This window comes from Cyprinodon variegatus, unplaced genomic scaffold (assembly GCF_000732505.1).
Source record: "Cyprinodon variegatus isolate N-32 unplaced genomic scaffold, C_variegatus-1.0 Scaffold354, whole genome shotgun sequence".
Lineage (NCBI taxonomy): Eukaryota > Metazoa > Chordata > Actinopteri > Cyprinodontiformes > Cyprinodontidae > Cyprinodon > Cyprinodon variegatus.
Window position 1 is genome coordinate 317,825 of NW_015150807.1, and position 19,550 is coordinate 337,374.

The window sequence follows — 19,550 nt, forward strand, 5'->3', positions numbered from 1 at the left end:
GAAAATACTGGTTAGCTGATTGGCCTATGTTGGTGATAGACGGGCCAAATAAACCAATCAGATCAACGAAGCATATGACGTACTAACAGAGCGACGTTGAAAACACAACCTCAAGCCAGGCACAAGCTAATTGATAGATCAAACTCTTGCCGAAACCAGTCAGGAGAAGAGCACAAACATCTTTTCCTCTGAGAAAAGCCTCCAGAGCAGTGTTTTGCTCTTCCTTCAGTGAAGAAATACTCTGTAATCCCGATAAAACTTGCTCGATAGCCACGCTAACGCTAGTTTCATCGGCTGAAGCCGCCATGTTCTTTAGACTAAACTGTTGCGCTTCTCGTTGCGTCACACCTCAACCCGCCTCAAAGCCAACGCTGATTGGACGTTCGTTTGGTGAACGGCTCCAAATTTTCTTTAACGGAGAGTCTCCAGACTGATCTGCGAGTGAAACCTTGAAAGCTCGCGTGATCAGGTTGGTCTCACAAGGCTAAGAAAGAAGTGGGCACCTTAGTTCACTTTGGTTGTGGGGTGAAATTATTACTCTCTTGAATGATCTTGAATGTATTTTGGGAGTGTTACCAGAGAATATTAGTCTATCTGGAAGACAGAGGCTCTGGATACAATTAGTAACCTTAACTAGATGTAGGTTAATACTGAGGTATTGGAAATCAGCAGGGAATGGACAGAGCTGATGACGAAAACAGGCCTTATATGAGAGGGTAACCTTCAGTAGCAGAGGGAGAAAAAGGTCTGTTCATTTAGGTTTGGGGGTATTTTTGAATTATATAGAATGCATGACGGGATATATGCGATAATTTGCTCACAGGTCAAGGTTTGATATATGGTATAACATAGACACTTTTTTTGTTGTTGTTCGTTTCTTTTTTATTTTGGTTTGCGTGTTGTTTCCTTGATATACCCAAAAGGGACAGAAAACTGATGGATATAATCTTCTTGATTTTATTGATTTGTATGTTTATCTGTCTGCCAAAAAAAAAATTTGGAAGAAAAATGTTTTTTGTTGTGTTTGATTTGAAAATAATCTGCCGAATTAGAAAACAAAATGAACCAAAGGAACATTTTGCTCTACCAGACAGTCATGGTGTCACTTGAGGGCTTGACGAAAGTTGTGGACCCCTCCCAGCTGACGGCCGACTTTGACGGCAGCCTGGACTACAACCATGAAGAATGGATAGAGGTAAGGCAGACCATACACACAAGGTTCTCAAAGTTTCACATAAGGCTAACAGGGAGTCATTTTTTTTAATGCGTAGGTGATTTAAAAAGGATTCGCTTTGTTTACCTTGTGGTTTCTATCAGGTCCGAGTGGCTTTCGAGGAGTTTTCGGGTCACGCCACCCAGATGTTGACTCGACTGGAAGAGATGCAGGAAACCGTGTCAAGAAAAGATTTCCCCCAAGACCTGGAGGGAGCCAGGAGGATGATAGAGGAGCACGCTGCACTGAAGAAGAAGATCATAAAAGCTCCAATAGAGGAGCTCGATACTGAGGGGCAGAGGTAGATCAAATTGAATTGCCCGATCCTCTTTTTTTTCTCGATATTTTTCAAGTTACATTTAAATAAATGTAGAGCAGAAAAAGAAAAAAACTATAAAAATGCAAAAGTTGTTGCAAAACCGGACGTTTCTTAAATAGGAGCCACATACCGGGTCTCATTGTTTTCATCCTTCCTTAAATAAAGCAGCATCAGAAAAACCGTCTGTGAAATTTCACAAGATGAAAATAGATCCATGAAGACTAGCTTGCTGTAGTTTCAGTGAGTTCCTGTGAGTCTCCATGGAGTGTGAAGAATGCTTCATAGAATAACCCGTCGGACAGAGGCTTTTAGATAACAATCATATTTGTTCTTTGGTCAGGTTTACCCAATTTAAAGTTTCTAGCACATGATCCAGGCAGTATAACGAATATTAGGGATGCACAGTATAGTTTAGATGCTGACTTAGATAGGACAATGTTTATCTGCCTTTATTATAAAACACAACAAAAAACTATTCAGGTTACAGCAGTTGATCATTTATTTCACTCAAGGTTTTTTTTGTTTTTTAACAGTAGAAGCTTTCAGATGAATCACTGACTGATCTGCTGAAGAAGATAAACTGATCCAGAAAATCTTGTATAGACGTTAAAAAGCCTGGTGCTTATAGCATGGGGATGAAATATTGGATCAAATATCTGCAAGTAGGGCAGAACACCTCAATGTTTTAGGTAAAAATCAAGCTGCTGTTTCCTGTTATTTAGGAATGCAATTATCAGATCTGATCTTTATTTATCTGAAAAGAGAAATTCACTCATAGATATTCATTAAAACAATGACACAGATCATCTTTTATGGACAGATTTCTATCCGTCATAAAGGTTCAGATTAATTCACAGACGTATGGAAGCTGAGTGACTGTTCTCCAGCAGCCTTCCTCAGTCAGGTCCCTTAATTTATGTCTATGTTGAGAATATTAAACCTCACACGCAGTGCATGCATTTGGATTCAGCCCCTTTTACTGCTATAGCCCTAAATGAAATCCAAACCCAGTTTATAGGGGACCAGTGTGTAGTTTAGTCTCAGTATAAACTTTCAGACGGCTCCACAAAACAAAAAAGGCAGTTTTCCCGGCTTTAGACATTTAGAACTATTTAAATCTATTATTCCAAAAAGGAAAGAGAAACCGCTGCAAAAGTAGAGCCTGACTCCGTGAATTTAGCTAAGAGGCCCATGGCTTCTCTGGAGGAGCTGCAGAGCTCCACACTTTGAGTGGACGAAATGTGGCAACATATCTGATAGAAGTCAACTCCACTAATTTGGGATTTATGCAATAGATGATAGACATGCCTTTTGAAAATTGACCACTTCTCCCAACATTTCCATTAGAATTGTCTAAGTTCTTGTAGTTTTCATAACATATGTGCAGATTTCAACAACAACAACAAAAAAAACTCCCTGATCCTGATGGAGTTACTTTCATATCAAGATTTTGTACAATCCTTTTCCAGATTGCTCCAGAGGATTCAGAGCAGCGAGGCGTACTCCAACCGTAACGGCAGCACCGGTGGTAGCAGCAGCAGTAGCGGCGGTGGAGGCGTCTGCAACGCCGACACCCAGGGCCTGCTCCCTCGGATCAGCCAGCTGCTCGATAAGCTGCACTCCACCCGGCAACACCTGCACCAGGCCTGGCACGTCCGGAAACTCCAGCTGGATCAGTGCTTCCAGCTCCGACTGTTCGAACAGGACGCAGAGAAGGTCTGTGCACTGTTGGGAGTCACTAATCTATAGCCAGAGCTGGTTATCAGTGTGGGACAAGCAGCTGTCAATAATCAGCTAAACTTAATTAGCGAGGCATCGACTGGTGTCGTTCGTGGAGCTTGCATGAACTCGCAGCTTTCTTTTTGGATTTCTGTAACTGAATACTAAAGGAAGGGGAATTCTGAAAAACTTCATCCGGTTAGGAAGCTTTAAGATGGATAACAGCAGGTGCAAAGCCAACTCCCCTGGTTCCAACCCAGACAGCTCAGGCGATGACAGCTGCGGCAAAAAAAGAAAAGTAGAAGAGACAGGCAGAGAAATTCAAAGATCCATGTTTGAGTGAGTGGAATAAAATAGCAGGCTGCAGCAGCAAAGAAAACTGCAGTATCGGATACACTGCAGTAGCAGGAGCTTGTTGCTAGGACACCATAGGCCACAAGTTTCCTTTTTTTTTTTTCCAGGAGAGCATGAGAGGATGCTGCTAATAGTAGCAGTCCATTTCTGTTTGTCTTGGTCTGGTGAGACGCCAGCTCTGGGAATGCTACAGCTGTGCAAAATTACACACAGGTTCACCAGTTTGGTGTCCAGCACTTCCCCTGCAATAAATCCTAATTCCCTGATGTTTTAACTTTTTTTTTTCTTGTGTTTGTCTCACTGTGTGTCTGTCCTGACATCTTCCTGCCTCAGATGTTTGACTGGATCATGCACAACAAAGGTTTGTTCCTGGCAGGCTACACAGAGATTGGCAACAACCACCCCCACGCTGTGGAGCTGCAAACCCAGCACAATCACTTTGCAATGAACTGCATGGTAAGACACACACACACACACACACACACAGAAACACAGATGTGCAGCAGAAGCAAATGCTTTTTCCCGCCCACTTGGGCTCAAGTTCATGCCCCCAGCTGCGTAATCATATTGTTAATGCACTGAGTGTCAACCTGTAGTTGTGGGTTTGGGTGTTTGTTTGGAGCGGCACATTTCCCACATAATCACAGCAAAGCTAGATATTAAGTAATCCTTTTCTTTATCCACTTTCGACCTTACGTAACTATTATGAAACTGTCAAGGAGAGGAAATCTATTGGCAAGGGATCCTGCAGCTTCTTTGCCAGGCATCCTCCACTTTTTTTTTTTTTCTCTCTCTCGATCCGAGTCCTGATTTATCCAGTCCATAAAATTGTCCCCACTTTTTTTGGGTTTTCAAAGCGTATCCTTAACTCCCCGTCCGATCATCTCTCTCTGACTCTGCAGAACGTTTACGTTAACATCAACCGGATCGTGTCGGTGGGCAGCCGGCTGCTGGAGTCCGGCCATTACGCCTCCCAGCAGATCAAGCAGATCTCAGGACAGCTGGAACAGGAGTGGAAGGCGTTTGCCGCCGCGCTGGATGAACGCAGCACGCTGTTAGAAATGTCCGCCAGCTTCCATAAGAAGTGTGACCAGGTAGGTCTGTCTGGTCTTATTTTAATTTTGTTTTCTTTGTGTGTGTTTATTTCTTTGTCCCAATACATTTTTAAATTAGACCTTTTTTTATTTGGTTTACAGAAGTAAACCTACAGCTCTCCATAGCCTTTTATTCAGAGCACAGAACCTGACCTGTTTATTGATCTGCTCATGTAACTGAAGCACACGAGCCAGTTGTTTATTCTCAGGTTGCAGTTTGTCACAAACAGGGTCCAGCCATTGCTGTAAAAGCCCCACATTAACGACCATCTGCCTGCTGAACCCAGACTCATAAATCTGGACCTTCTTGCAAAACCCCCCTTTTTTAAAGTTTTAATTTTTCAAAGCCTTTTGTAATGTTTGATCTCCTGTAGATGTGTTGTTTGTTTCACCCAGCTTTACTTAATGGACACTATAGAAAGCCAGAAATCCACATTACATCATATTTAGTTTCATAAACGAGAGGTAAATATATATTTCTGAGCATATCTGTCTGGGCCGGCAAATATTGCTGCCATATGACCTGTTTTCCCTCAAAATTATAATCTTCCGCAAACGTTACAACAGTTTAATTCTTTAACCAGAACAGACTGGCTCTATTTATGTTTATTTTAAGAGGAACTCCGATGCAGGAAAAATGTTTGTCTTTTTAACAGCTTTTCTTTTTAATTCCTCCTGCATGGATACGTTCCTCTGTCCACTAAAGGTGTCGTTCCTTCACACATGAGATTGCAGGAATTGTTGAGCAATGAAACGTTTTAAAACTGCACACAAAAATATAAAATCCCTCTCCTTGCTAAGTCTTCTATTCTTGGCGTAGTCGGACTGAATTGAGCCCAGCTGTCTGACTCCGTCTGTGTGCTTCTTCTTGCTTCAGTACATGAGTAATGTGGAGTCATGGTGTAAGGCGTGCGGCGAGGTGGACTTGCCGTCCGAGCTGCAGGACCTGGAAGATGCGATACACCATCACCAAGGCCTGTATGAGCACATCACAGCGGCCTACTCTGAGGTAGGACTCTTTGTACTGTGAAAATGTGCCTAAAGCCTGCTACCAGGTTCAGTCAGCTGCTCTTCTTACTATACAGTGTAGGTATTCAAAGAAAAACACAATTCATCGGAGGTTTTGGCCGTAGCACGTCTGTGAAGTTTGAATTCAGGCTGTTTATGTGGAGCCCATTCACAACAAACGTCTCAGGGGATTTCACCAAACAAATATCTGTACAGATTTATTTTGTTAATTCCAAACTAGCAGCCTGGCTGTGGTATTACTCTATTAATTATTCACAGAGTTAATATGATGCTGAGATAGGTGAAAATGCTGGTGGCTCTTTATGCTGCACTCTGTTAAACTCTGGATCTTATAACATTGTCGCATCGAACCCGACAGTTTAGCTGGAAGTCAGAAATGATAACAGGATTTTATTAATTAATGACATTTTACCTCTGATTCCTTCAAATGCTGCAGCAACATGTTAAACCAAAGGAGACAGGATTGGTCATTTGGGATGTATTAGGTTACAAAAATGACAAAGGATGCTAACATGTTCAAAAACAACAAACTTTATTTTTTGTTTTGTATTTACTAAAAATCAAAACAAAAAAATGAAAACTATACATATCTAGATCTCCTGTTATACTGTTTCTCTTTCAGTCTGATGGCTTTTGTGAAAATTGAATATTTATCAACGTGTTTGTTGTCAACCAGATTAGTGACATCATGACAACCACTAATGTAGAAAACCAGTAGGGGTGAGAAGATTTCTACTGCAATCGTGATCCTCTGGTATGGAGGACCACGAGGGACAAAATTAAATAAATGCTTATGATTGATTTAAAAAAATGATTAAATATCCTGTGTAAATTATTTAATTACTTTATACTTGTTTTAATTAGTAAAGAGTGAGATAATTTTGTATTTTAAGGGGGTTGCCGGTATCTAGCAGGAGTTAGACACCGGAATAAACTTCTCAATTTGTACCAGGAGTTACACATTGAGAAGTTTATTAACCTCTGATTTATAGACTCTTAACTGCACACATTCCAACTGGGCATCAGTATAAATACAATCAGGATCAGTTTCATATGCTAAGTGTGAGAGGTTGAATTCATCCATGGTTCTCTATGGAGAAAAAAAAAGTTTTAGTGTTTGCCCCCCTTTCCTGATACCTATAAGTAAAATCCAGTGCAGCCAGTTGTCTTCAGACAGAGTCACCTAAATAGTGACTGGAATTCATATTTGTGTGCATGAATTCTCAGCTTTTCTGTGAAGGTTTCTTACACAACATTTAATGAACCAAGAGCATCATTGAGAACAAAGGGTGCAGCAGTGAGGTCAGGAACAGAGCTGAGGAGGAGTTAAAGGACAATTTGGATTATGAAAAAAAATCCTAAACTTCAAAGATATAAATTAGGACTTTCTAGATCAAATCCAAGCCTAAAAAGAGACTCTAAGCAAAGAGAGAGTTATTTAGATAAGTAGCTCTGGAGGGGCTGCAGGATCATTAGCAGATATCGCAGTTATCAGGCCCATAATTGCTTTACGCCACTGTTGAAAGGAGCTAAGAAGTCTGGTTGCAGTTTGACACATTGGGTCTGGATCAGATGAGACCAAGACCAATCAAGGTGCTTTATTTGGTCGATAAATGGCTCTAAATCATGAACATACCATCCCCAAAGTGAAGCCTGGGATTAGCAGCATCATGCTGAACGATGCTTTCCCTCATCAGGGATGGGTGGAATTAAGGAGAAGATGAGAGGCACTAATTTTGAGTGTCACAAGTTTAGATGATATGAATTATTTGAATGATTATGTGATGCTTTACTTTGCAGAACATTTAGCTGTATTTCAGGATGTTGCATGGCTTTATCTGCATGTGGAGGATCTGCTTACACTGAACCTGTAAATAAGGAAGGAATTTGTTTGAAAATGATCAACCTTTTCTTCTATTTTTCTCTGAAATACATGTTCTAATGTGCAGAAGCTGGTGACTTTATTCTGTGTTTTCTTATGAGTAGAAATATGTTGAATTTGTTCAGGTGAGCCAGGATGGCAAAGCCCTGTTAGACAAGCTGCAGCGCCCCCTGACTCCAGGCAGCGCCGATTCGCTGACGGCTTCGGCAAATTACTCCAAGGCAGTGCATCACGTCCTGGACATCATCCACGAGGTGCTGCATCACCAAAGACAGCTGGAGAACATCTGGCAGCACCGTAAAGTGCGGCTGCATCAGCGATTGCAGCTCTGCGTGTTTCAGCAGGATGTCCAGCAGGTACGTTCCCACATGAGCTCACACTGCAAGAGTCTCCCATTCTGTTTCTAAGCAGTGCTTTTGCTGCATCATTCTACATCACATTTTTTATCATGTGATGGAAGGATTAGATGGTAGTTTAGAACTAAAAGGTCAGCATTGTGAGTGGAAGAACTGAAAGCGATTTGTTTGCAGCCGCAGTGAAGATCCGTTAATCAGACTCTAAATAGGATGATACAGCTACTGCCCAAAATGTATGCTTTGCCTCTGAATGTTGACATGGCAACAGTTGCTGTGGTAACCGAACTGGGTCATATGTTCATGCAGATGGTGTAAATCCATAGACATCATGGCCGAAAACAGGAAGGAGGGCGTTTAAATGCAGGCTCAGAGTTTTGATATTGTTATCTGTCTCTGATGCCCAAAGACTCTCTTTGGAACAGCTGTAACCTCAGAGCGCCCCCTGGTGGCTACCCTTGTTCAAGCACTTTTTATTGATGTTATCTTTTTTTTTCCTCACAGGTTTTGGACTGGATAGAAAACCATGGTGAGGCCTTCCTCAGCAAGCACACAGGTGTGGGGAAGTCTCTCCACCGAGCCCGAGCTCTGCAGAAACGCCATGAGGACTTTGAGGAAGTGGCGCAGGTCTCTGAGTCTACATTCTAACTAAAACACACTAAATGCCTGAAATCCGACTTAAATAGTGAGAGATCTATTTTAGGAATAAAATTGCCCCTCTTTCATATCATTTCCTCTTCTGTTAGTTCTGGTGTGCTAACACATACCTCTAGCTGAGCTTTAAAAAGTATTTAAAGTTCCTAAAATCATGCAATACTTTTATATTCATTTTAACTAGCATGAATTGAGAATTTTTACAAGCTTTTCCAACGCATTCATCCATTATTAGTGTAAATATTTTCTTTTTACAGTCCTAAAGTAACCCTTCATATAAATATACTAACATTTAAAAGCTTTTAAAACAGGAGAAAAAGCAGTTTAGTTGAAAACGTACAAAATAAAATGGATGTTTCCAAAAGTAAACCAGTTTAATTTTCCAAGTATGTTTCTCTACTCTCTTATTTTCTTTGCTTTTCTTGGAAAAACAACATCAGTAATTTGTTTACCTGCCTATAAAATTAAAGAGCATTGTTTCTCTGGCACACCTGGATCAGAGGAGTGGGAGAGCTGAATCCTCCAGCAGTTAGATTAATGGTTCACCCCCGAGCAGCGGACTTGGGCCTCCTGACCTGGGGAAGAAGTTTCTATTACTGATGTTCAAGAAACAAGCCCAAAGAAAACAATCAACAAGAACAAGAAAAAAATGTTAAACTAATAAAAACCTGTTGATTAATGGAGAACATCATAAAATTGAGAAAAATTAGGGAAATTTAGCTGTAAGGAAAAATTAGAAACTGATATAATTGATATTTTATAAACACTTTTAAAGATGAATCTTTAATCTGAAAAAGCATAAAATCTGAGACTGAAAAGGAAACCTGGAAAAATAACATTAAAGGCATTAGAATTAAAGGCAAAAATGATTCTGCTTTTAAAAACCTGTTTCACATTATGGAAAGCTACATAAAAGCTACTAAATAGTGGATCTATTTTGATTTTTTCCAATAGCATCTGCTGCCTCAAATATTTTTCCATCAAATACCTTTGGAAAATATTTAAACGTCAAGATTGCAAGATCTTTTTTTGGTTTAATGAATCAATTCAGCTTTACCCCTTCTTTTTAAACACTAAGGGTAAAAATGAGCCCAACAAACCTTCTCCTTGCCTCACTCTGACACCTTTTTCTCTTTGTCTCCGCGTAGAACACATACACCAATGCAGATAAGCTGCTGGAGGCGGCTGAGCAGCTGGCCCAGACGGGAGAGTGCGACCCAGAGGAGATCTACCAGGCAGCGCATCAGCTCGAGGACAGAATCCAGGACTTTGTTCGCCGCGTGGAGCAGCGCAAAGTCCTGCTGGACATGTCTGTCGCCTTCCAAACGCACGTCAAAGAGGTGGGCAGGGAGGGTGACACAGCGATAGAGTGGATGGTGGGCTGCGTGCTTGTGGAGAGGAGAGCTTTCAGAAGCCTCTTTTAACATCAGGGAAATAATTACCTGCTGAAATAAAGCATGGGTACCAATTACTGGGAGGGAAAATTTACATAAATATTAAATAACATACACCTGTAGTGTCAGTTTAATGCTAGACTGTAGATATACAGCTTAACAATTAGATAATAAAACATTAGAATGGTTGCTTTCTGATACATCTTGCATTTTAAAAAGCAACACGTAAGCTGGGAATGAGAATAATCTGAACAGGTTGACTGTCCTTCAGCTGTGGACGTGGCTGGAGGAGCTGCAGAAGGAACTGCTGGACGACGTTTACGCCGAGTCCGTGGAGGCCGTCCAGGATCTGATCAAGCGCTTCGGCCAACAGCAGCAGACCACGCTGCAGGTCACCGTCAACGTCATCAAGGAGGGAGAGGACCTCATTCAGCAGCTCAGGTAGACGCAGATTAGCAACACATGTCGGTGCCTTGGTCTTTTCTTAGCAAACACAGGAAGGAGAAACAGAGTTCCTGCAAGATTTATGGAAAACCTGTGCATAAAGATGAAGTAGGAACGCTAGGTTTCAAAATGTCTGACCAAAATGCTGGTGAATATTCTCAGTCATCAAGGTCATAGTCATTCCTAAAAAGTTAAAGTTACGTTAAAGTTACGTTCGTTTCACTTCCCATCCAGGGAGCTTTCTCAGTTTAGTTGATTCCTTCCCGCTATCATCTCAATCCTCATCACCCTTTTAGGGGACCAAAACATCTCGCCTGGTCAGCCAGGCCAGCAATGACCCTAACTACTGCATTTTCAGAGCCATAGGCCAGTATCGAGTTTTGCAGGCCAGCAATGACCTCACCGACTCCCCGTTACTAAGGGGTGGACCTGTTTTTTTCTGTTCGATTTGCCTGTTTTCTACGCCATAACAAGGCTTTTGTTTGGGCCACTCTATAAGCCTGGAGCTCAAACCCTAATCCAGACATTTTGAATTCAGAAAGCGTTCTCGATGGGAAGCAAAACGTCTTCAAACTTGGAAAACAAAGTCCAGTGATTTGTTTTTTAAATGTTTTTAACTTGGTCTGACCAAAATAAATCAGAAGTATACCAGAAATTTACATACAGTGAACGAAACGGCACTTAAACCAGGTTTATGCTCAAAGCGTTGAACTGAGCGACCAGCAACTGTGACAGGCTCACTTATATATATATATATATATATATATATATATATATATATATATATATATATATGTACTTGTCGACGGCATTAAAATTATTTCTAAGAGCATTTAAAGAGAATTTAATTAGAGCTGGTTATTTACTCTCTAGAGACTGACATTATGCTCAGCTTGCTGGACTTGATATAGACGGCTGATTAATGTATATATCGATGGAGATTCTGAAGTTCATTAAAGGGGCTTTTAACATTTGGCAGACAAAAACAGAAAAACTTTTCTTCAATGCAATAATGTTATACAAATCAGCAGCAATATTGTGTTTTTTTCTACTAGCGACCGAAAATTGAACTACTGCTCCAGTCATTTGCAGCCTCTTTTCTCCCACTATGCTCCTCTATTGAGCTCCATCCATCAATCAGTCCCTGCTGAGTCACAGCATATCCCCACCATGATACTGCCAGGCTTCTACACTGTAGAGACTTGCTGGGGAAATCTAGTGTAAATAATTTCAGTGCTTTGCTGTAAAAGATAAATCCTGACTGCTTAAAATATATCAGACTGATCAGTTTTGATTTTGCTTCGGCACTACTCTCCTCATGAGAGTCCTTCATCGTAGCTTTAATTTAGGCTTGAATTTGTGATTTTAAATAAAGGTGTTAGACTGGAACAGAAGCTAAATATAAGCTGTAAAGAAAAAGCTCTGTGTTTATTTTAGAAGACAGTGATGAAATGCATTTGAAGCAAAAAGCGGCGAGCTGCGAGGATGAGAGGCGGCGTGAGAGAGGTGGATGCGGTCGTCCGGCTTTATTTTTATGCAGAGGATGTTCCAGCGCCTCTCCTCTCTCCCTCTTCTCTCTTTGTGCTCGCCACCCTCTCCCTGGTGTGTTGGCTCCGCTGTGGATTCTTACATAAGCCCACTTTTATAAATGTGTGTCTAATTGTGCGACGGCCTCTTAGAGAAGCAACTGTAGCTCCACGTACCATCTGCTTCTTGTGGTCGGGATGCACACATGCTCTCTTCTTTTGAAGCCTGAGCAGGTAGCTCTGATTAGTGAGCCTGAAGCTAATCATGTACTTCCCCTTAAAACCAAATTTCTAAAGCATATAGGCTTTAACTGATGATCAATGCAACATTTCACCAGCAGCTTATGCTGACGCAGCAGGTTGTTCAGAACACCAAACCCTGACTGGCATAACGCCCGGCCGCCTCGTTTATAGCTGCACATAACTACTGTGTAGATTATTGCCTAACCATGAGTATTCTTTTTTTATTATTATTATTGTTCCAGGGACTCTGCCATCTCCAGCAACAAAACACCGCACAACAGCTCCATCAACCACATTGAGAGCGTCCTTCAGCAGCTGGATGAGGCCCAGGCTCAGATGGAGGAGCTCTTCCAGGAGAGGAAGATCAAGCTGGAGCTCTTCCTCCAACTCCGCATCTTTGAGAGAGATGCCATCGATGTAAGTGGACTCAGATCCGATTTGAGGCCTGGGCTTTAGAGGTGGTCCCTGGTTTGGGATCGCAGCCTGTTCTTTATTTTTTTCTTTTCATTTGAAACCAAAACTACAAAAAAACAAAAACACTTTTTTATATTTTTTTTGTTTTTATTTATTGACTCGGAAAACGGATAACAAACCACTATCAGGTATCTGATTTCCAAAATGATAAACAAAAAATGAGTCCTCCATGGATATTTTTGACTAGTAGCCTAGGAGTTCTCTCTGCCCTGCATAGGCCAAATGTCATTGCTACAAAAAACATCCATAACAGCGTAAAATGTTTTTAATTTCTATTCATAGGAAACCTGATATTCAGATTTAGTTTTTTAGGATTTTAGGATTATAGGATTAAAACACACACAAAAGGTCTAAGAAACGTGGGTATAATTAATCTGATGGCCAGTTTGCCAAAAACAGGAAGTAAGCCATTTCAATCTGATCGCCACAGCAACTGTTGTCATCACTATATTCACTCATTTCCATCCACCCTGCAAATGTTACCATTAGGGAATTGAAGTGGGATGGGTGAGAATGAAGCTGCTCCAGAGAGAACCCTCTCATTTGTTTGGTTTTTACGTCTCCTTCTCTTAAAATTAAAGTTTTATTTCTCAGCTCTCCTGCAGAATATTTTTTTCACCTTCGGTTTTCCTGGGTAGGAGAAGTTACCAAGAGCAGGCCACTTGACTCATTGAAAAAGGAAAAAAAAAATCTAAAATTTGTTGTTAATTTTTTTTATTTCAACGATTTGTTATCCGTTTTTCTTGTTGTGGTTTTAAAAAAAGCATGCACTGTAGTATAGCTTAGGAAGATAAGAAGCAGTATTTACAAATAATAGAAATAAGAGTGTTTTAGTGTCTGATTCTGTTTGTTTAATAATCATCGGGTTAAAGTGTCTGCGAGGTTCAGAGGAACAAAGGTATTTATTTAATGTTTAGGTAATTTATTCAGAGCCATAGAGGAATTCGCCATTTTTATTGTTAGATGTGAGAAATGTTATGATAAGAAAGGCCTTTAACTGGCTTAAAAAAAACAAAACGTTTTAATCCCTCCTCAGATTATCTCAGATTTGGAGTCCTGGAACGAGGAGCTGACGGGTCAGAAGAGTGAATTTGACACCGAAGACTTGACGTTAGCAGAGCAGCGGCTCCAGCACCACGCAGACAAGGCCCTGACCATGAACAACCTGACCTTTGATGTCATCCATCAAGGGCAGGAGCTGCTGCAGTATGTCAACGAAGTCCAGGCATCCGGTGAGCCTCCTGCTGTATTCCAAGAGGTTTTTCCTTCCAGTTTGATTGCACTGCGTTTGCCCATCAAGCCGGGGGTTAAAGCAGGTTGCTGCACAGATCTCTGTCGGCTCCATTAGTTTTCCTGTGTAGGTGTCCTGGGTCAGATTCACTCAGAGTTTGCGATGAGAGGCTCCCACTCACCAACAGTAATAACTCACCTGTGAACCTAAATGCTAATAGGTGCTCTCTGGAACCACACAAGGAGTGGTAATGTTATGCAACAAGCGGTAAACACAGAAAAGATATCAAAAGATTATAAAAATAATTTCTTTAAAGCATTTTTCAGGTCTGGATCTGTCTAAGTTTCCAGTTTTTATTCCTTATTCCATAATCTAAAAGCTGAGCTTTCAAATCTGTAGAAATAAAAAGGGTTTTTACATTGATTTCTGTTCCGATATTTTACTTTTCTCTTTTTATTTTTTTTTACATAAAAAAATTGTAATCACTGTCAGAACACAGCAATAAATGCACACACGGGTAGAAGTTCCGAATTTTAAAGTCTTAAATCTTATATTTATTCAATTTAGACCAATTTTCAACCGTAGGTCTTACTCATATTTAAGATTTCTTTAAAGGAGAAAGGCAACAGCAGCCGTTATTTTTCTGTTGCCATGTTTGACGCTCTGGCTAAGAAAAAAATGATACAACAAACCCCATGATGGATGGATGTGATAAACTGACCAACCGGCTAATCTTTTCTACGTGTAAAAAGTGCTTCTTAAAACCAAATGTTCTCCAGTTTAATATTAAGAGAGTTTATTTTGAGCAACAGTTAACGGTTAAAACCATGTCAGTAACTAGTTTATGCTGGAGGAGGTCCAGCTTAACAAACTTACCTCCAATCAGGTTGAAATATTGGGTGATTTTTCACCGTTGATGTAGGTTTAAACTTAACTATATTACTGTTAAAAAGGTATGTTTTAAATATAGCTATTTCTCAGCTTCTCTGGCTTGAAAACTATCTCAGATCTTATATTTAAGTACATCTTTGGCCTTAATCCACCTAGTTTTTAATGTCAAATTATTTTTTATGAGTTTTTCAAAAAAAAATCAAGCAAACAAAGAATTAAAGAATCTTTTTTTTATTCTGGGATAATTTAGAACAGATTTGAGTCCAGGTTTTATGATAATGTTGATTTATAACCATCATATGGAGACCCACATTTATATAAAGTGGATATTTCCCTGCAAAAAGCTAGTCTGTCATGTTGGCTTATTTGCTAAAAAGATCATAAACCTGATTGAGTAAATGCTGAATGAGGGAAAATAACATCCAGAGAAGTGACATTTTTTAAGACGAGGATCTTCCTCATGTGTCTCTGTAGGTGTGGAGTTATTGTGTGATCGGGATGTGGACATGGCAACACGGGTTCAGGACTTGTTGGAGTTCCTGCATGAGAAGCAGCAGGAACTGGACCTTGCTGCTGAGCAGCACCGCAGACACCTGGAGCAGTGCGTCCAGCTGAGACACCTGCAGGCAGAAGTCAAGCAGGTTGGACTTAAACAAAGCTGCATATGGCTGTCGCTGTTCTAAAGAGACTGAGATAAAGTCTTAGCTGTGTTTTTCTTTATGCTTGCTAAAGGTTCTGGGCTGGATCCGGAATGGTGAATCGATGCTTAACGCTGGTCTGATCACAGCTAGCTCTCTGCAGGAGGCAGAGCAACTACAGAGGGAGCACGAACAGTTCCAGCATGCCATTGAGGTAACGTAGGCTGGATTATTCTCATTGTTCATCTTTTATGCTCATATTGCAAAGCTTGGTGACTCTATTCCCTGATTTCTTTCCATCCCACTGCAGAAGACCCACCAGAGCGCTCTGCAGGTTCAGCAGAAGGCAGAGACTCTCCTCCAGGCCAACCACTATGACATGGACCTGATCCGAGACTGTGCAGAGAAAGTGGCTTCTCACTGGCAGCAGCTGATGCTGAAGATGGAGGATCGACTCAAACTGGTCAATGCCTCTGTGGCTTTCTACAAGACCTCTGAACAGGTAGATGCTCCTGGTTTTTCTCATTTTTTTTCATTATTAAAACAAACCTGCTGACTGAGTTCCTCTGTTCAGGTGTGCAGCGTGTTGGAGAGTCTGGAGCAAGAGTATAAGAGGGAGGAGGACTGGTGTGGAGGAGCAGACAAACTGGGTCCCAACTGTGAATCAGACCATGTGACCCCGATGATCAGCAAACATCTGGAGCAGAAGGAGGCCTTCCTCAAGGTAAGGCTACTCTAGTGAAAGTTAGAGCAAAGCTAGTTGTTAGCTGTAGCTCTGATCAGATGGCGTGTTTTTCTACAGGCTTGCACTCTGGCCAGGAGAAATGCAGACGTCTTTCTGAAGTACATGCACAGAAACAGCGTCAACATGCCGGGGATGCTGAGCCACGTCAAGGCGCCAGAACAGCAGGTTAAAAGTACGTCTTTAGGTCTTTGATTCAGTCATAAAACCTGTTGATCGATAAATAGAATTAATCAATTCATTCAATTCAGGAATATTCTATATTCTATATATTTTCTGCAGCTTAGAAAAAATCCAAGTAATCAGAGTGGGTACGAAGTAATAAAGGAAATATAAAGTAGTTAATTCTTTTTACTGTTAAACTAGATCACTGTTTTTGTAAGCAAACAACCAAAAGAGTGATTATTGATGAGTTTCTTATCCAGAAGTGTTAACATGATTTAGGGCTTATGTAAATAAGGCTTATTTTTGTCAAAGGTTATTTTTTCTAGGTTCAAACAAAGTGTCCAAAATGGCCAAATAAACATGAGTAACGTTATAAAACCAGCTGGGAGCTCTCTGAAAATCAGTAGAGCAACTCTATTTATGCAGCTTCCTTCCTTCCTTCCTTCCTTCCTTCCTTCCTTCCTTCCTTCCTTCCTTCCTTCCTTCCTTCCTTCAACTCTCCCTTACTTCCTACCATCCTTCCTTCCCTCCTCCCAGTCTTCCGTTCTTGTCTCTTTTTATCTCCCTTCCTTCCTTCCTTCCTTCCTTCCTTCCTTCCTTCCTTCCTTCCTTCCTTCCTTCCTCCCAGTCTTCCTTTCTTGTCTCTCTTTTTATCTCTCTCCCCTCCTTCCTTCCTCCTTCGCTCATCCTCCCCCTCCCTTCCTTCCTCCTCCCTACCTCTTTACCTCATGGCTTCCATCCTTCCTTCCTTCTCCCTCCCTCCCTCCCTCTCTCCCCCTTTACCTCCATCCATCCATCCATCCATCCATCCATCCATCCATCCATCCATCCATCCATCCATCCATCCATCCATCTATCCTTCCTTCCTCCTCCGTCTCTCTCCCCCTCCCTCCCCCCTTCCTTCCCTCTCTCCCTCTCTCCTCCCTTGCTTCCTTCATTCCAACCATCCTTCTTCCTTTCCTTCATCGCTCTCTTGCATCTTTAATCAGCTCTACTAATAAAGTCTAGTGGCTGTTGAGTGAAATGCCTTCATTTGAAAATCTATCTTATTCATTTATTTTATTTGTGCTCAGATATCCTCAATGAGCTGTTGCAGAGAGAGAACAGAGTCCTTCATTTTTGGACCATGAGGAAACGGCGACTGGACCAGTGTCAGCAGTACGTGGTGTTTGAACGCAGCGCCAAACAGGTACATGGAGCACATCCACACGCAGAAACTAGAAATTACGACAGGAAGTAGTGCGGCTTATTTGGAGGGAGAGACGACACTGAAATATTTGTGTGGGTATGCAGGCTTTGGAGTGGATTCATGACACCGGGGAGTTTTATCTGTCTACACACACATCCACTGGCTCCAGCATCCATCACACGCAGGAGCTCCTGAAGGAGCATGAGGACTTCCACATTACAGCAAAGGTTGGGTTTACAGCAACACTGGTTTGATGTCATCTGGAAGTATTTCACTTAATAATCTCTTTGTTTTTTCTTCTACAGCAAACCAAGGAACGTGTGAAGCTGCTAATCCAGCTGGCTGATGGCTTCTGTGAGAAAGGCCACAGCCACGCCGCCGAAATTAAAAAGTGGGTAACAGCTGTGGACAAGCGTTACAGGGACTTCTCCCTGCGAATGGACAAGTACCGCAGCAGTCTGGAGAAAGCCCTGGGCATCCCTTCAGACTCCAACAAGGCAGTACGGCTGGTCGCTCCTTCAAATATCATCCAGTTCAACCCAACATGTCTCCTCTAATCCTGGATTTTCCTTCTTTGTCAGAGCAAGGACCTTCAGCTGGACATCATCCCAGCCACTCCTCCGGGGTCAGAGGTCAAGCTAAGGGACGCCGCCGCACACGAACTCAATGAGGAAAAACGCAAGTCGGCTCGCAGGAAGGAGTACGTGATCGCAATTTCTCCTGTTCAGAACATTTGAAACGACCCGCCTGTTAATCGATTCAGCAGGACTGTTTGCTTATTTTAAGAAATAAAAACAGAAACAAGTCAGCATTTCCCCTTCAGAAAGCAAGCGATTTACTGCAGAGTTAATTTAATTAATGTTTGAGAGCAGAAAGCTTACAGAAGTACAGACTGATGCGTTTTAAGAGGATGATGAACGAACTGGACCTTTGTTGTTCTTGTCGACCCTGAATAAGGGAGTTTAATGTAAATGTGAGGGAATAATGGATTATTTAAACCTGTTAGCCTTTTCTGTGCTGTGTCAGCGAATAGAGAGTGCAGGCAGAGCCGACTGTCGTTTATCTACACGCCACAGATCAGCAGCATGAATGAAGTCACTCAAGGCTGGTTTATGACTGACTTTTATGGCCCATAAGGCTTTTATTATCCATTGCAGTAAATGGATGTGGCTGGCAGGCTAAGAAGGGGTGATTGATCTCTCCCTGTTTGGATGATGACGGCATCATCAGCCGCCAATTTCTGAGTGTCTCCTTTTTTTTTTCTTTGTGTCTAGGTTCATCATGGCCGAGCTGATTCAGACAGAGAAGGCATACGTGCGAGACCTGAGGGAATGCATGGATGTAAGATAGGAAATATTTCACACCAGGCCTCAAGCTGTAATTGTGGCGTATTTGACTTTTTCAATCCTCTCATCACGCAGACCTACCTGTGGGAGATGACCAGTGGGGTTGAGGAGATTCCTCCAGGGATCATCAACAAAGAGCACATTATTTTTGGAAACATGCAGGACCTCTATGAATTCCACCACAAGTAAGAAGCAAACATGTATTAGTTTATATTTCAAATCAAAATAGGCATTTTTGATTAAACTAAAGTCATGAAAAAACTCAATGTTAAAGTAGCAGGTAGGTGATAATAATCCACTATGTTTACTGGTCATCAGCAGCTGTGGCGTCCTCTGGAGTCTGTAGGTGGAAACAATGTCCAATAAACATAGAAGCGATGTTTGCTGCCCTTCATCAGGTTATAAAGATTTAAATAGCATCAATGTATTAATAAGTTTAAAGCATTTCAGTGCTCTGAGCGTTAGCATTAAAGAGGCATCATTGGGCTCCTTGTTTGGAGGTCTCCATGCACCGCGTTCAGACCAGGCGTTTTAAGATGTTCCCCTTGTTTTTGCTGTAGTGGGTGTGGCCAACCCGGTGGGCTGCCCAACTGTTAAGCTGCTCAAGGGGAAAAGCTGCATAGTGCGCCATAAATGAACATTTTAGATAT

The 19,550-nt window shown here is 41.5% G+C and overlaps 1 protein-coding gene across 3 annotated transcripts in view; it reads left to right on the top strand.

Annotated features, from left to right (window-relative positions):
- LOC107091851 (triple functional domain protein) overlaps nucleotides 1-19,550 on the top strand; it is a 118,890-nt gene that overhangs the window by 68,177 nt on the left and 31,163 nt on the right. For all 3 annotated transcript variants that reach the window (XM_015386017.1, XM_015386018.1, XM_015386019.1), the window contains exons 6-28: nucleotides 1,091-1,195; nucleotides 1,318-1,514; nucleotides 3,002-3,248; nucleotides 3,939-4,061; nucleotides 4,508-4,699; nucleotides 5,577-5,708; nucleotides 7,736-7,966; nucleotides 8,468-8,590; nucleotides 9,766-9,957; nucleotides 10,283-10,452; nucleotides 12,467-12,641; nucleotides 13,735-13,930; nucleotides 15,295-15,461; nucleotides 15,553-15,672; nucleotides 15,769-15,960; nucleotides 16,033-16,182; nucleotides 16,261-16,375; nucleotides 17,439-17,554; nucleotides 17,659-17,781; nucleotides 17,860-18,054; nucleotides 18,136-18,254; nucleotides 18,829-18,895; nucleotides 18,976-19,085. In XM_015386017.1, coding sequence (XP_015241503.1) covers nucleotides 1,091-1,195; nucleotides 1,318-1,514; nucleotides 3,002-3,248; nucleotides 3,939-4,061; nucleotides 4,508-4,699; nucleotides 5,577-5,708; nucleotides 7,736-7,966; nucleotides 8,468-8,590; nucleotides 9,766-9,957; nucleotides 10,283-10,452; nucleotides 12,467-12,641; nucleotides 13,735-13,930; nucleotides 15,295-15,461; nucleotides 15,553-15,672; nucleotides 15,769-15,960; nucleotides 16,033-16,182; nucleotides 16,261-16,375; nucleotides 17,439-17,554; nucleotides 17,659-17,781; nucleotides 17,860-18,054; nucleotides 18,136-18,254; nucleotides 18,829-18,895; nucleotides 18,976-19,085 — 3,557 coding nt within the window. The remainder of the gene's footprint in view (nucleotides 1-1,090; nucleotides 1,196-1,317; nucleotides 1,515-3,001; nucleotides 3,249-3,938; nucleotides 4,062-4,507; nucleotides 4,700-5,576; nucleotides 5,709-7,735; nucleotides 7,967-8,467; nucleotides 8,591-9,765; nucleotides 9,958-10,282; nucleotides 10,453-12,466; nucleotides 12,642-13,734; nucleotides 13,931-15,294; nucleotides 15,462-15,552; nucleotides 15,673-15,768; nucleotides 15,961-16,032; nucleotides 16,183-16,260; nucleotides 16,376-17,438; nucleotides 17,555-17,658; nucleotides 17,782-17,859; nucleotides 18,055-18,135; nucleotides 18,255-18,828; nucleotides 18,896-18,975; nucleotides 19,086-19,550) is intronic.